The sequence below is a fragment of the Aedes aegypti genome, chromosome 3, assembly GCF_002204515.2.
Source record: "Aedes aegypti strain LVP_AGWG chromosome 3, AaegL5.0 Primary Assembly, whole genome shotgun sequence".
Classification (NCBI taxonomy): Eukaryota; Metazoa; Arthropoda; class Insecta; order Diptera; family Culicidae; genus Aedes; species Aedes aegypti.
This window is the reverse complement of record NC_035109.1, coordinates 290602666-290619907: the sequence shown is the minus strand read 5'-3', so window position 1 is coordinate 290619907 and position 17242 is coordinate 290602666. Positions and strand designations below refer to the sequence as shown.

Here is a 17242-nt window from a genome sequence, read left to right as displayed (position 1 = left end):
TTCTATTAATTCTTCCAGTCCGTTCAGAATACAATTAGTAATTTCTTCAAAGATGAGTGCAGGAATTTCTTACGATTGCTTTTCTTTTTTTTCAATTATAACGTCCGATATTATTATATAAATTTTAAAAGGAAGTTTTCAAGTTTTTTTCAGGAATTCACCTAGGGATGTCTCAAAAGAAACATAAAAGAAATAATATTGGAAATATTTTGAAAAAAAATATATTTTGTCATGAAAATCCTGAACCAACCTATGATGAAACTTTATTTTTAAAATTGCTAGAATAGTTAGCAGGGCCTATTATTGGCACTATTGATTCACTTCGGCGGTGTTGTTTTAAGCTGAGAGAGAGGAGACAGCTCATTGGCAACTAGCTTGTTTTCTTGGCTTCTTTGATTTCTTCTTCTCATGTTTGGGTTGTGCACAACGGTTCGGAGAGCACAAACTGGGTCAAAACCATTTTCACATCCCATTTGCCATCAAAAAGATCTTAAAATTAAATCATTTCAATAGCAATAGGGTCCTAAAATGTTTGATGAAATCTTGTTTTCATTTAATAACACGGAAAAGCATGTTACTGTCCAGGGGTACGACAATTGCAGCACAGACAAACAGACGTAACACTTAGAACAAATCTCGATTAAAATCATAGTCACGAGGACATGTGCGCCCAATGCTAAAATCAGTGTGTTTGGCCGATGCGACAACAGATGGCGGTAGTGTGTAAACGTCAAACACGAACAAAAACGATGCGACCGCTGTGGGTGGCGGATTGGCCACCTACTATATTTTTGAATCGACCGTTAAAAAGGTGGTCGATGAACAATGATGAGAGTGTGACGTCTGTTTGTCTGTGCTTGCAGGTTATCTTCATTTTAGGCCAAAAGTGAGCCGAAATGCAAAAAATGTTCATATGAGCAAAATTTCCATCGAAGTAAATAAAATGGATAATATTGTAATTTTTACGAAGGATTAGACTTTCATGACGAAATTGTGAAGCTGCCAATAATGTACCGATGGTTCATTTTCAAACACCATTCACCTTTCATCCTTGATTTTAGTCCCTACCAGCTGGTTTTAAGACGAGAGCACGATCAGCTGGAGCACGAGAACAATGACGATGACTGTAAACATCAGAAGACCAGCTGGTTTTGTTGTGTAAACATGACCAGCTGGTGAGTCGAGAACAAAGATAAAATGGTAAACACTGAGCCGGCCGGAGAAAACTGTCATAAATATCAGGATAGTTGCATGGGTGGCGGTGATTGAAAAGGGGCAGCGAAATCGAAGGCGAAATCTGAGAAAGACGAAATTCAGATCACTAAAGTCTAAGTGGTGAAAAAAATCGCAATAAATCACTAAAAATTGATGAAATCCTAAAGAATCCGATAAAATCTGTAATAATTCATCGAATTGACAAAAATCGATGGACATCCCTAAAACTCGAATGCCAAATATTGTTCCATTTTGGCGTTTGTTTTGTTCCACTTTATTTGTGACCGGCATTTCTGTTGGAGAAAATTCGATTGCCGGACACCGCAAAGTGACTACAAATGCTACAAATTGATAAGGTCCAACTGATTGTGTGAAGTGAGTTTTTGTGAGAATCGAAATAGAACAATCATTAACAAGAACCATGTCTGCTAAATTACAGGAAAACGGAGAATCCTGCTCGACCGGCGACGATCAGTCGAGCCTGTTGCCACATCGGGAATCGTGGGACCGTATGCTCAAACTGCCCGCTGTGGTCATTACTTGGCAGCAAACGCAAAATTTCTACGGACCCGTGAAAGACTACAATCCCCTTCCGAGCTGGACCTTCGGAACGCCGAAGATGTGGTCCCCCGTGCCAGCATCTCCGCCTCGCTGGTGCACTAATTCGACCGCCTGCTCCAGGTGGTCGAACAAACCCTGGCCAAGGGCATCGACCGCCGCGACGTGGGTGCTCCGATCATCAAGGAACAACCGCAGGAGATCTACAACCATTCAAAGTCCAAGGTCCTCGGCACGGTCGAAAGCTACACCGAGAAGGTATGCGAACTACAACAGGCCTCCCAGCAGAAGGCCACCTCCCTGAAAGAGCCCTCCTGGAAGAAAGCCAACGAAGTACTGGCCTCCCACCGCTTAGCTGGCCGAGCGTCTAGCTCAGCTTCATGAACGACAAACGCAACAGCAGGCCGTGGAAGATCAGTTCGCCCTGCTAGCACCAGCAACAGCACCGCTCTGCTGTGCTTTCAAATATTGATTTGCTGTGGAGCTTTTCTCTACGGGAGAAGCTTCTTAAAAGGGTCTTGTACACTTTTCATACAACAACTTGAAGTCCGGATCTACCAGAAGGTTGGGGTTCATTCAAAAATTTCATAACGCCATAAATAGCCATTTTTGACACCCACCCACCCCCTTGTAACGCATTTTGTATGAACGTTTTTCAAATTTTGTATGAGCTGTAACATCTTACGCACACCCACCCACCCCCTTCAGCGTTATGAAATTTGTGAATAGGCCCTTGTGGTCACCAGGACTAGGATAAAAGTTTTGATCTAAATCGGCGAAGTTTTGCTTATTGCAAGCACAGACAAACAGACGTAACACTTCCCAAGTAGCAAAGTTAACTTTATGCTATTTTTGAAGTATTCTCTTACACCAATTCTATAAAACTATAAATAAAACCAGTAATTCTACAAACCTACACTAACCCAATGATAAACCTCGCATAAGACTAAAGTGGCCCACACTAGAGACAGTGTCAGAGAGCAACTGTCAAGTATCTCTTAAAACTTGTAATCATCACTTATGGCGATCCTCGACACTTCAATAAACCTTCCACAAGTAGTTCTCAAGACAAGTTAAACTCACAATATGTTTATCATGTTTGTTTGGCTAACGAATTTATAAATACTTTTTCGTAAAATTATCAATCAATAATAATACAAAATGCAAATTAAAACATCTGTGATGATAACTTTCCGCTTTTTCGATACATACCTGTGTTCCGGTTGTCACGCTCATTACATCGTGAATATCATGCATGAAACACCCGAAACGCACAATGCGCCTCGACAATATTGCATTTTCAGAAAAATAATTTCATCAATTTGGTGCCCGAAAATGTTGAACAATCTAGCATACATGGATTCTCCCATCATGGCTCCCTTGCCAAACCATCGATTATTACAATCATGGCGGTAGTTTTACTCGACATCATCATAGAACCATGATAAATTTTGCTGAACTCGGGCAAGCGTAACAAATATCACTTGAGAGTTCTTAGGCTTAAGGCGATCTTGGTGAAGACAAACTTATCTTCTTGAAGAACGTGATAAGATTCGTTCGCTTTATTCAAGAGAAGCACATTTTGACGTTTGTTTATTTACACTTTTCGTTTTTGGAGAAAAGTATTCATGCTAGATTTTGTTACGGCATGAAATTTAAAGCTACAAAACGACTAAAGGTAAGTATTACCAGCTGTGGATAACTTCTTAATAAGGCCCAGATGTTGAGCAGGGAAACCAATCGGACATTTAACCACATCCAGAAGTACACCTTGCAAGGAGGTGTCCAGTGGTCCAGTTCCGCTCCTATATCATGGCCAAGGGGAGGAATACCACTGGAACTTATTCTTGGCGTTATTAGTAAGTTGTGCGCCGTGAGTTCAACAACTTCCGTGTAGAACAGATCAAAAATTCACGCAAGGATTCATAATATTACAATCAATAATGTACATATTAGTGCGTTGATTGATGAAGGAGAAATTTATGGTGTTATCGGCCAAGAGTTCTTACTCTCGCTCGAGCGCGTTCTTACAGATAAGTACGAGAGTTTCATAAAACTATTGCCAAGGTCACTTGTTCTTATTGAAAATGAAGTTCTATGTGATGCATCCGAAGTGTTCTTGAAGAACTATTTAAAACCAAAAACGGTTCAAGATCATTTCTACTGGGCGAAAATCAATATAAAACCTAGAAGAAAATGCAAATCTACGATAAACCTATCATAAAAATAAATAAAGCCTGTTAGAATCCAAATTGTTACTTGGGTTAGAACAAATCTTAATCAAAATCATAGTCACGAAGACATGTACGCCCAATGCTATAATCGGTGTGTTTGGCTGACGGGCCAACAGATGGCGGTAGTGTGTAAACGTCAAACACGAACAAAAACGATACGAGCGCTGCGGGTGGCGGATCGGCCACCTACCATATTTTTGAATCGACCGTTTAAAAGATGGTCGATGGACAACGGTGAGAGTATGACGTCTGTTTGTCTGTGTTGCAAGGCTAGCATACCAACAAAGGGTTTTCGTGCTAAGCAGTGACTGCAGCGGCCAATGGCACTTGTTTACCATCGTGGGGGAAGAAATGTCAATTTTCATGACTGATGCGAAGACACCAATGTTAGCAGATTCCAACTTGCGGCAGTGGAATACCCTAAAGGAGTTTCGGATATTTGGTGGAGAAATCACACGCGAAGTTACAAACTCAAGAACGTGGTTTTAATGAGCGAAAAGATAGAGTGAAAAAATACAGTACTACACTTGGTAACGAACGAATGCGGAAGGATCTCTCGGTTGGCGCGCAATACATGGCTCGAGGTGTGTGCGCGTACGGTTGTATGTGTGATAGGGTTGTCAAAAGGAACAAGGTGTACATACTTACTAAGAGGTGAGCATTGTACCACAGATAAACAGACGTCACACTCTCATTGATGTCCATCGACCACCTTTTTAACGGTCAATTTAAATATATTGTAAGTGGCTAATCCACAACCCGCAGCGCTCGCATCGTTTTTGTTCGTGTTTGACGTTTACACACTATCGCCATCTGTTGGCCTATCGGCCAAACACAAGTATTTTAGCATTGGGCGTACATGTCTCCGTGACTATGATTTTGATTGAAATTTGTTCTAAGTGTTACGTCTGTTTGTCTGTGATTCTACCCTCCAACACTCCCCCTCAATGCAAAGACTCATTACCTGGTGGGCTCTTGTCAAGTCTGAACAGCTTACGTAATCCCTCGAACTTCATGAAACTCAGCATTCTGTCCATAACGCCCGGCGGTGTCTGGGTTGTCGGGCAACGCTCTGGTAGAAATTGCTTGCTGTTGACCGAATCATCTCTTCCTCCGGATGGAATCCGGTGGGCCTCCGGTTCATCGATTGCGTCGTACCACACGATTTCTTCCTGGAACGACAGATTCATCGACGAAGAACCGCTGTCCAACTTCACTTCCACGATTGATTCTTCCTTTGGCACACGATTAGCTTCAATCCGGTAGCGGGGATTCAACTGACTTCGCTGCGGATGCCGACCATCCAAGGCAGTCGGCAGCTCTATCGTGTTCAGGTAGTACAACCCGCCATGTTGATGTCCTGTAGCAACAACTGCTCCATCAGCGCTCACTATGTCACATCCATCACCAGTGAATAATACTCTGTACTTCTTTTGTGCCAACTGTTCGACGGAAATAAGGTTTGCTGAAAGTTCTGGCACGTATTTCACTTTGTTCATTTTAATCTTCATGACTTCACCTAAACCATCTATGCCATACAGTACACCACTTCCTTCACCTTTTATCGAAATATTCTTCCCATCCGCCAAAACGACGTGATCACCAGCAAATTCCTCCAATGTCGTGAAAAACGACTTGTCGCTACACATATGCGCACATGCGCCACTGTCGATGACCCAGGAACTCGAATTTCCTCCACCGACGGTGAATGCAACACTCCGCGAATCACTATGTGCTGTTTTCGCTTTGCCACATTCTCCGCAACTGGTACACGAAGAGTCTACTTCCTTCTTCAGCGTGGCCAAAAACTTCCGGCAGTTCCGCTTGATATGGCCGGGATTTTTGCAGAAATGGCAGACACGGGATTCGAAATCCGGTTTGCCTTCCGTGGACCGCAACGCTTTTTCAATTTTGGCAGATTCACCTCCTTTCCTTTCCAGCTGTCGGTTGTACTCGTCGATCAATCTCGATTTAACAATATCGAGCGAGACATCGTCGTCTGAGCGACTATCCAGTACGGTAACTAGACCGTCAAATGACGGCGGGAGACTTCGGAGCAACATGCATATTTTGGTATCCTTATCCAAGGACGTACCAGCCGCATCTAGACGATCGAAAAGGTCGTCAAAATCACGTAGATGTGCTTCTACATCACCGTCTTCCGCGAGATCACAGGCACACCACTTTTTCAAGAGCGACACTCGAACCGAACGTGTCGTCTTTTGATGGTATCGCTTCAACGCATCGTACACATCACGCGCGAGGACACAATTTTTAACCAACGGTAACTGATTGTCTTCGAGAAGCAAGATGATCGTCGCTTTAGCTTTTCTGTTGTCTTTCTTCCATTCTTCGGTACGATCTTCTTCTTCGAACACTGGCTCGTCGATAACGTACCACAAATCGTCATGAGCCAATAACATCTCCACACGTACTTTCCATGTTTGCCAATTGGTGCCATTTAATTTTGGAATCGAAAACTTTGCGTCACTCATTTTGACCGGCAAAAACTTTTTACTCGGGTGATCAGTCAACACACTAACCGAACCGGTTGGCAACCACTTTGTTGTTTGCCTGCTCCAGCTCCACTCGGCACTTCTTCTTTCTCTTCCCTTCTTCAAGCGGCGGCGGCTAGATGCACTGGGGAACACACTTCTTTCTTCTTCTTCAAGCAATGATGCTTGGCACACTGTCTCTTTCTCCCCCTGGAGAAGCAATCACTATTTCTCGAATGACTGTGATTCGGAACACCTTCCCTTTTCTCCCCCTGGAGAAGTAATCACTTTTGCACTTTTTTATTGAGCGTCCCTTGCTTGGAAATCGCTTTTCTCTCTACCCGGAGAAACGAACACTCTTCGTCACTTTCTTCGAGCACTAGCTCGGAAAACAATTTTCTTCACCCTCTCCTGGAGTGGAACACCTGTCCGCAACTTCTTGCTACTCTTTTCACTCCACGACGCGACGCCTTCCGAGCTGATGCAGCAGCGGAACGCACTACGACCAATTCGGCTCTTCCCGGCCGAATTTTTCCACACAAATTTTCTTCCTTTCTAGGTCGCTTGCTGGGGCCAAAACCTGTTAGCAGATTCCAACTTGCGGCAGTGGAATACCCTAAAGGAGTTTCGGATATTTGGTGGAGAAATCACACGCGAAGTTACAAACTCAAGAACGTGGTTTTAATGAGCGAAAAGTTAGAGTGAAAAAGTACAGTACTACGGTAACGAACGAATGCGGAAGGATCTCTCGGTTGGCGCGCAATACATGGCTCGAGGTGTGTGCGCGTACGGTTGTATGTGTGATAGGGTTGTCAAAAGGAACAAGGTGTACATACTTACTAAGAGGTGAGCATTGTACCCTCCAACAACCAACACAGACAAAGCAAAGATTTCGACTTTCAATCGGATACAGCTCATTAAATGAGATTTATGGGATAATTTCGGATTTTGTCGATTATTATCAATTTACTGTGAAAATTACTCAGCAGAAAACACAAAATTATTAAAAACCTTGGAAATCGATAAAATGTGCAAAATCTGATGAAATGGATTTAATCTGGGGAGAACTCGAAAAATCAAATGATATAGGGTCGTATTGCACTAAAATTAAAACGAAATTGATTAGTGTCGTTCCCCTAGGAAGCGAGCACTGTCTTGTACAACTCTCACGAAGACAGTACCCAATGGTTAATGGTCGAATCCGTCCCCAATAATAATAACTAACTTACACGGAACTAGCGGGAGATGCGCAAATTTTGTGGACGGTTCTCAGCCATGATTGCATACAATTTCAATCGGTCTTCTTAAAACACTTATCAACTGAGATATCGTAGTGGATAGTTTACCGTTTACACCTCATCTCAGGAAGCGTTGCATTGCTTCACCAACGCGGACAGAAATTTTCTAAGTCCGAACCGTAAACAACAAGGTCACGAAACGTCAAACACTTAGAAATTTTTACCTTAGCAACTGCGGCGTGCAGTCCCCTATTGGGCCCATTCACAAATTTCATAACGCTAGAGGGGGTGGGTGGGTGTCCTAACGATGTTACGGCTCATACAAAATTGAATAACATTCATACAAAAGGCGTTAAGCCCCAAGCACAATGTGAGCGGCAGCGCGGTACAACGGCAAAACGGCAAGCCCATCTTGAGCTACACTCTACTTGTCAAGTCTCGCATGATCTGAGATAACGCCCTAAAAGCCATTGGTAACCACGTGTGTAGCTCGTTGTTTCTGAGCAAATGAATAAATCAGCATCCAAACCAACATCACTGGCGTGTAGAGAATGATCCTTTCTTCACCATACCGTTGTAAATCAACATGTGACTCCATTTAAATGCTCAGAAATAACGAGCTACACACATGGTTACCAATGGCTTTTAGGGCGAGATCAGAAGTTATGCGAGAAGTCAATGTTGAAAAGGATTTAGTCAACACTGGATTGATAAGTAAAGTGTAGATCAAGATGGGCATGCCGTTTTGCCGTTGTGCCGCGTTGCCGTTCACATTGTGCTTGGGGCCTTACAAGGGGGTGGGTGGGTGTCCAAAATGGCCAATTTCAGCGTTATGAAATAAATGAATGAACCCTATGGACCGATGCACGAGTTCACTATCTGACGTTTGAGCGGTGCCGTGTTATATACATTACCATGGCAACGAGTGAATTCGGCACCGCTCAAACGTCAAATTAGTGAACTCGTGCATCGATCCATTGAACTCGTGCACTGGTTCATAGGTTTTCCAGTCGATGATGGGAGGATGATTTGGTTCAGTGTATGCCGAGTCCGCTTTCGTTAAGTTTGTTCTGTCACTAATCAGCGAATAAAAATAAACAAAACGTTTCTAGTTTGCTTCTGCTTCGCAAAAATTGTTTGAAATCGTTTCAAAAAAGTATCGGAAACACTAAACTGCATAGAAAATGTCCGCTGACCTGCCGCCGGTCAAGCGCTACCGCCGCGAGGAAAAGGATTCGGATGCCAGTGACCACGAGGAGAACGACGACAAGTACGTTCCGTATGTGCCGGTCAAGGAACGCAAAAAGCAGCAGCTGCTCAAAATGGGCCGGATAGTGCAGCTGACGGCGGAGGCTTCCAACGTGGGCAAATCCTCCAGCGAGAATGAACACGACGATGAGAATGCCGAGGAAGCGTGGGGCCGCAAGTTCAACATTAGTCTGTTAGATCAGCACACGGAGCTGAAGAAAATTGCCGAGGCCAAGAAGATTAGCGCTGTCGAGAAGCAGCTCAAGGAGGTAAGTCTTTATCTGGGGCATGGGCGTAGCAAGGATTCCAATTAGATAGGGTGTCATAAGGATCAGTTCCTAAGGTAGATTCTACCAGCATTTCTTTTTCGGAACCAAAATGTCCTTTTTTTTTCAATAGTCCTTCTGTTAAGCCTAGCCCTGTACAAATACGAGTTGAGTGACTGTAATTCATAGATAATAATCTCCTCTTTCATTCCAGGAAGAGAAAATCCTCGAAAGCGTCGCGGAGAAGAAAGCCCTCATGGGTGTGGCCGAATTGGCCAAAGGCATCCAGTACGAGGATCCAATCAAAACCAGCTGGAAGCCGCCCCGCTACATCCTGTCCCGGACGGATGCATCGCACGAAAGGGTTCGCGAAAAGATGCGGATACTGGTCGATGGCGAAAATGTGCCGCCTCCCATCTGTTCCTTCCGAGAGATGAAGTTCCCCAAAGCGATTCTGGCTGCGCTCGAAAAGCGTAACATCCGAAAACCGTCCCCCATTCAGGTGCAAGGTATCCCTGCGGTGCTATCCGGTCGGGATCTGATCGGAATTGCATTCACAGGTTCGGGGAAAACGCTGGTCTTTGTGCTGCCGATCGTCATGTTCTCGTTGGAGCAGGAACTCCGCCTGCCCTTCATCAGCAAGGAAGGTCCCTATGGGCTGATCATTTGTCCGTCCCGAGAATTGGCCAAACAGACGCATGATATCATTCAGTACTATTGTCAGCATCTGCAGATGTCCGGAATGCCCGAAATACGCTCAGCGTTGGCCATAGGCGGCGTTCCGGTTAATGATGCTTTGGCCACTATCCAGCAAGGGTGTCACATTATGGTGGCAACGCCGGGGCGATTGATGGACATGCTGGACAAGAAACTGCTCAAGCTGGACGTCTGTCGGTATCTTTGCATGGATGAAGCCGATCGGATGATCGATGCCGGTTTCGAGGAGGACATCCGAACGATTTTCTCGTACTTCAAAGGACAGAGACAAACGTTGCTTTTCTCCGCTACTATGCCCAAAAAGATTCAGAACTTTGCCAAATCCGCCCTGGTGAAACCGGTCACAATCAATGTGGGTCGTGCCGGAGCTGCTTCTATGAATGTTACCCAGGACGTGGAATATGTCAAGCAGGAGGCCAAAGTTGTCTATCTCCTGGATTGCCTTCAGAAAACTCCTCCCCCAGTGCTGATCTTCGCTGAAAAGAAGCAAGACGTGGATGCCATTCACGAATACCTTCTACTGAAGGGTGTGGAAGCCGTGGCTATTCACGGAGGCAAGGACCAAGAGGAGCGTTATCGTTCGGTCGAGGGCTTCCGAAATCAGGAAAAGGACGTGCTCGTGGCTACCGACGTCGCTTCCAAGGGTCTCGATTTCCCGGACGTGCAGCACGTGATCAACTACGACATGCCGGATGACATTGAGAACTACGTCCATCGGATTGGTCGTACTGGTCGATCCGGCTCCAAAGGCCTCGCCACAACCTTCATCAACAAGGCCACCGAGCAGTTTGTGTTGCTGGATTTGAAACATCTGCTGATAGAGGCCAAACAGAAGGTTCCACCCTTTCTGGGCGAACTGTGCTCCGAGACGGAGAAATATGCCGACCTGGGCGATGGGTGCAGTTATTGTGGTGGTCTTGGCCATCGGATTACCGAATGTCCGAAGCTGGAGGCGATTCAGAGCAAGCAGGCGTCGAATATTGGACGGAGAGATTATCTGTCCAACACGGCAGCCGATTATTAAATGTAAGTTATGTATTAATGTTTGTTTCAATAAGATATGTATAATCCACAATAGGTTGCAGATGGTACATGCTCATTCTATATCACCGTCCAGTTCGTACACTATTGGAAGGCCCCTATTCTTGGCCGAGTGGTTAGAGTCGGCCACTTCCAAGCAAAGCCATGCTGAAGATGTCTGGGTTCGATTCCCGGTCGGTTCAGGATCTTTTCGTAATGGAAATTTCCTTTGACTTTCCTGGGCATAAAGTATTCCCTACCTATATACCTGGATATCAGCACAGCGGATCGAATCACAAATCGACCACATTCTGATTGATGGGCGCCACTTCTCCGACATTATCGACATCAGGACCTATCGTGGTGCCGTTAAACTGGTGATGTTAAAGTGCGCAACAAAACTCTCCGTCGTTAACAACGTACGGTACCGATGGCCGCCCCGGTATGACCTAGAGCGGCTTAAGCAACCGGATGTCGCAACTGCATAAGCGCAGCACCTCGAGGCTGCATTACCGAACGGGGTGAGCTTGATGAAACCCCTCTTGAGGACTGCTGGAGAACAGTGAATGTAACCATCAACAAAGCAGCTGAGAACAACGTCGGGTACATAGGACGGAGTCGATGGAATGATTGGTTTGACGATGAATGTAGGCAGATTCTGTGCGGGCGGTCATGATGTAGCAAGGGTCCCGGCAGAACGTGGAACGTTATAGACGGAAACTGTAATAGTAGACGCGCCTCTTTTGGTAGAAAAAAACCGCTATGCCGGTCTCAAGAAACACGTAAGTTCATTCAGAAGCTCAACGCCAGCTCACAACGGCTCTGTGCCGCGAGCTGAGATGTGCAGGGATAAGGATGGGAGCATCTTGAAGAACGAGCGTGAAGTGATCAAAAGGTGGAAGCAGCACTTCAACGAACACCTGAATGGCGCAGAGAGCACAGGCAATGAAGGTCGGGACAACAAAGGAAATGCTTTCGTCAGTATTGTGGGCGATGGAAACCAACCAGCCCCCACTTTGAGGGAGGTTAAGGATGCAATTTTTCATGGTATCGGAGCTGAACTCATAATCGGAGGAGTGGAAGGAAGGGGTAATATGCCCCATCTACAAGAAAGGCGACAAGTTAGATTGTGAGAACTTTCTAGCGATCACCATTCTGAATGCGGCCTAAAAAGTATCATCCCAGATCATCTTCCGTCTGTCACCTGTAGTAAACGAGTTCGTGGGAACAAGCCGGCTTCGTTGACGGCCGATCGACAATGGACTAAATCTTTACTGTACGGCAAATCTTTCAAAAATGTCGTGAATTCCAGGTCCCAACGCATCACCTTTTCATCGATTTCAAGGGGGCATATGGTAGTATCGACCGTGTAGAGCTATGGAAAATCATGACTGAGACTGGATAAGAGCAACGATCAGTGTTGCCACATTTTTTCCGATCCTCATCTGTGTTTTCGGAAGAAAAATTCTTTTTTATCTTAAGCCAACCTCCAAAAATCTTGGTATAAATCTGTGTCGTGCAAAACTCCAAAATTTAATTCTTTAGAACCTTTGCAACGTATTATGGCTGTTCTTGGCAAGTCGAAAATTTTTGATTTCAACTTATTTAAGTAAAAATTGTGTAAATGTTTCAAAAAATTTAAAATATTTAAGTTTTTAAGAAAACTAAAAAGAGTAATTGCATTTCTGCATTATATCTTCCAAAACCGTGTCCTAAACTCGTAAAGCATCCTAAAATCTTAAAAATCTTGTTAATCTCAAAAATCAGTGATCTGCGATCACAGATATCTGTAGGCAAGAACAGGAAAAAATCTGTGTAATTACAGATAAATCTGTGTATCACTGGCAACGATGGAAGGTGTGAAAAAATATGTTAAGATTTCGTGCGAACATTCCAGCAGCCTTTGGAAAATTTAACGATCATTCACACACGAGCCATTATTTCAGCCCATTTATCCGCCTGCATTCATACAACATGCATGACATTTTAACGTTCGTGGAAGATTGCGAACCATGAATGAATACAAGACAGACACACACCACCCACTGTTTGGCGCCGATCACTGTGTGTCAACACTTGTAAAATTCGCTGACCCATACTCATTCTGATCAAGAAACACAAGCGAATATTTTGTATTTTCTGTGCTATGTTTGCAACCAAGAAATCTCGCGTAACTTTTCAAAACGTCCTAAGTAACAAATGTAAACACATCGAGATTATCATTGCAAATCATTTGCGTTGCACCACTTAGCAGCACACTAGAACACTTGTTCTGATATATTAACAACAAATAAATCTATTAAAAGTTTAACAAAATGGCCAATGTTCAAAACTACATCGCTTTTAATCAATTGTTACATTGGACCTTTGATCAGAGAACCAACCACATGTCCTATGTAACATTTATGAATAAACACGATTCTAATGTTACATTGGACATTCCTGAATAAAGCTTTGGAATGGAGTTTAAAAGGTAGAATAATTTGTAGAAGCGTGTCTGAGACACTACTTAGATGTATAGAATGCCATAATAACTGCTTCTCAATCATTTCAGTCGATAAATATTTTCAGAGTCGCACTGCCTCGCAACATTGAAAACGCTCAAGTGACAAAAAGAGAATGAGTTACACAAAACTGTATTTTGTTTTTTTTTGCCAAACCATGTTTTACCGTTCCGCTGGATTGGATCAGCTGCAACTTATTTTTTCATATCGAGACGAACATTTCAAAAGGTCCCATCAGACTTTTGCCTTTATCGGAGAAAATAAGCTTCGAAAAAATCGTGATGAAAATCAAATGCCAATCAGAATAGAAACATAAAATAAGACATTGAACTTCATTTCTAAACGTGAAAAAAGCTCAAAAATTCAAAAATGATGTTCGTTCTGCGGAAAACTACATGTTTTCGTTATTTTTGGATATTTTTATCACATGAGACCTTTTGCACTTTTATTGTCAATTGGGACCTATCAAATGGGTCTTTATGAAAATACCTTTGTTACTTGGGACATTTGTAAAACTCAATAAAAACTGGTAAATGTTGATTAAGTTTGTAAAGAATAATGGATTCAAATCAAATTTACGTCAACTAGAGTAAAATATTATTCAAATTATTGGGCAATAGTGAGGTATTCAAAAAAAAAAAAAAAAAATATGATTTTTTGGTAGATTTTCTTTTTTCTTTTGTATCAAAGGCATGCAGTGTACAGTCTATGATATTGCTCATACACGCTTTAAGATAATAATGCGGGAAAGAGGATGGGATGAATATTACAAAAGGAGAACTTATCCAGTGCACATGAGTGTACGATACTGTTGAAGACTGGTGGTAGTCGAAATTCTCGAATCTGTCAAAATATAAGCATTTGAGGGATAATATTCAATCTACTTCAAGTCTGAACATACAGTTTTTTTTGCATACTTTAAAGAAGATTGCAATCAACAGACCTCGCAGAAGACATTAGACTTGTACTCGCATCTTTGAGCATGATGGAGGGTGACACTAAGAGTTCGAACACCTTAATGTATGGATGATCCAATGAAATTATAATTTGTTCTTTGCATTTTGTAGAAGCCAGGCTTGGGCTGATCTGCTCTCTTTCTTCAATAACGCTTTTTCGATACTGCTGATGACTTGCTTTAACGACATTTTCTTTACAGTAACTGGGAATCGAATCAAGATCGATCATTTCTTCTGTACCCGTTGAATCACTGATCAGTTTTCTCAGTGATTTATCATTTCCTTTGATGGATGCAGAGTGAGACTTCAAAGATCGATATATGGGTGGCGTGGCTACTGTAGAGGAGAGATTGCCTACAACCAAGCAAGGAAAATCGTTATACGTATGTGCCATTTGTACATCGGGAAAATTACTGCTTTTGACTCGAGTGTTGGATAAATCTGTTAACCTACATCTGTCGTACTTTGCGTGATTCTGTTGCAAAATCCAATCCGTTGTACGGGCATTTGCAACATTCCCGTAGCTTGACATTTTCATCTCATGAAACGGAACACGATGAATGCTGCTGTTTTTGCAAGGATTGTTGACCTGTCCTGCAGTTAATTTCAAGCATGCTGCTTCGGTAGAGTCTCCGTACCATTTTGAAAAGTTCTAGTGCGCTTCTTCCAGCTCCGTGGCGATTCAGCGCTTTTCCTCTTATAAGCGGTTTCTTCACCACCGCTTAGGCCTTAAACCTGGTTTAATCGTATGGGTAAACGTGGTTTACGACTTAAGCGAAGGTGAAGAAATCGGCCCTTAGAGAGCTTAAAAACTGAATTATCCTTCTTTGAAGGTGCAGGTTCGGCATTTGCAACTCTCCCGTAGCTTGAATTTTTCATCGCACGAATCATCTATCTGCGGAGGTGTAGGTTGACTACCATAGTGACTGCTGCCATCGGATCTTTGGCTTCGACATGATGCTGCTTCTGAAATATTATTCATCCTTAAATTTTAATCTTATTCAATGCACTGAACTTTACTTACGTATGAACATCCGGAATTGGTCTTGTGTAGGATCCATTTTTATTAATTTAACTCAAAATAGTTTCAAAATTACTGTGAGAGCTCGCTTGCATGCCAAAGGTCCCATGTGCAATTTTGTAAACAAAAATCGAAAATGACAGATGAGACCTTCGGCGAGCAAAAAGTCCCATCAATAGAGCTGGTCGATATTATCGATAATGCAGTTGGGTCGTTTTGTTCTTTTCGAATTTTAAGGTTAATAAATAAAAAAAAGTTAACTTTTAAATGAAAATCGTTATATTTTATGCTGAGGATTTGGAAAATAGTGATAACTCAATTTGAGTAAAAATGTTAGTTAGGACCTTTAGAAATGTTTGTCTCGATATTATCAGCGCATTGCGTGCATATGCATATAGGGGAATGATATTGAACACAAGATTGAGCATCATGATGTCATTGTATCAATCTGATTCAGATGCATGGTCGATCAAGCATATAAATATGCTTCCCGGCAGCAACACGAGCAACGTACATGTGCGACTTGCTCACACATATTTGCAGAGCGATCAATCACAAGATGGACGGCGTCGTCATCGTCATCATTCCCCACCGCAATTTATTGTTGCAACCGACGATTTAATCACCCGAACGACTGGATACTGTTGCAGTCTGTGAGAGTTGCTGCTCGCGAACGCTCTCGTGCCACGTACCAAACGAGAGAGTGAATGTTTACATTCATAGGGCTCTAAGAATGCGATGTGCCACGAACTGTTATGGTTCGTGAACTGTAACACTCTCCGAACATGGTTCGATCGGCTTATTCTGATCGAAATCCAAACACTGCATTCCAGTTAGTTTGGATCCCTCCGAGGACTACGACAAGGTGATGGACATTCGTGCCTTTTGTTCAATATTGCGCTAGAAGGTGTTATGTGGAGAACCGGGGTACGATTTTTACGAAATCCAGTCAATTTATTTGCTTCGCGGATGATATGGACATTTTCGGCCGAATATTTGGGCTTTCTACGGGCTCCGTAACCAGCTGAAGTCCCGTAGCCTGCAAACGAAAACAAAACTCGCGTTATACAAGACACTGATCCTTCCGGTTGTCCTATATGGCCATGAATCATGGACATTGAAGGAAGTCGACCGGAGAGCTTTCGGGGTGTTTGAACGTAAAGTGCTGCGAACAATACTCGGCGGTAAACTAGAAAACGGCATCTGTCGGCGTCGCATGAATCACGAGTTGTACCAAGTGTATAAAGAGGTGGATATTGTCAAGCGCATAAAACACGGCAGGCTGCGTTGGGCTGGTCACGTTGCCCGTATGCCGGAAGAACGACAAGCAAAGATAATATTCAACAGAGAACCCGGACGAGGCCGCCGACTTCGTGGCAGGCCGCGCACACGATGGCTTTTTGCGGTTGAGGAGGACTTAAGGGCACTTAACGTTCAGGACGACTGGAAGCGATTGGCCCAGGACCGAGCCCAGTGGAGAAGACTCATCCATTCGGCGCAGATTCATCTTAGCGAATTGTAGCCCATCATGTATCAAGTATCAAGTAAGTATTGAGCGGTTCCACGCCGTTTCGCAAACCCAATTATTTTTGTATTTTTTGAATCGCCTGGAAATTTGCATACAGATTCTTTATGACCAAAAATGCCATTATGCACTTTCAGACCGCCATTTTGAACCTCGCCTTATTTTTGAGAAGGGCGTATCGGAAAATGCATCGCAAATCTTTATAAAACTGTAACTCGAAAACGGTTTGTCCGATCGATTTGAGA

General features: G+C 43.3%; 1 protein-coding gene and 1 long non-coding RNA gene across 3 annotated transcripts; one reads left to right on the top strand and one right to left on the bottom strand.

Moving 5' to 3' along the window:
- Positions 1 to 8793: 8793 nt before the first annotated feature.
- LOC5575284 (ATP-dependent RNA helicase abstrakt) lies at positions 8794 to 11143 on the top strand. Of its 2 annotated transcripts, XM_021851057.1 has the most exons (3): positions 8794 to 9257; positions 9469 to 10997; positions 11050 to 11143. In XM_021851057.1, exons 1-2 carry the CDS (start codon positions 8925 to 8927, stop codon positions 10993 to 10995), a joined length of 1860 nt encoding a protein of 619 aa, XP_021706749.1. In that variant the 5' UTR covers positions 8794 to 8924; the 3' UTR covers positions 10996 to 10997; positions 11050 to 11143. The 2 variants fall into 2 exon arrangements, with proteins under 2 accessions (XP_021706749.1, XP_001661885.1); XM_001661835.2 differs by lacking the exon at positions 11050 to 11143 and having other exon boundaries at positions 9469 to 11049.
- A 2558-nt stretch (positions 11144 to 13701) lies between these two features.
- On the bottom strand, positions 13702 to 15908 carry LOC110679220. Its single transcript, XR_002502308.1, has 3 exons — positions 15476 to 15908; positions 14866 to 15417; positions 13702 to 14805 (listed from the first exon to the last, which is right to left on the bottom strand). It is a non-coding gene; the product is annotated as an uncharacterized LOC110679220 (long non-coding RNA).
- Positions 15909 to 17242: the final 1334 nt, after the last annotated feature.

Excerpts from the sequence above, each read along its gene's own strand:
- LOC5575284 (XM_021851057.1), top strand. The coding sequence starts at position 8,925 with ATGTCCGCTGACCTGCCGCCGGTCAAGCGCTACCGCCGCGAGGAAAAG. Across the intron at positions 9,258-9,468 it reads TCGAGAAGCAGCTCAAGGAG|GAAGAGAAAATCCTCGAAAG; the intron begins GTAAGTCTTTAT and ends CTTTCATTCCAG.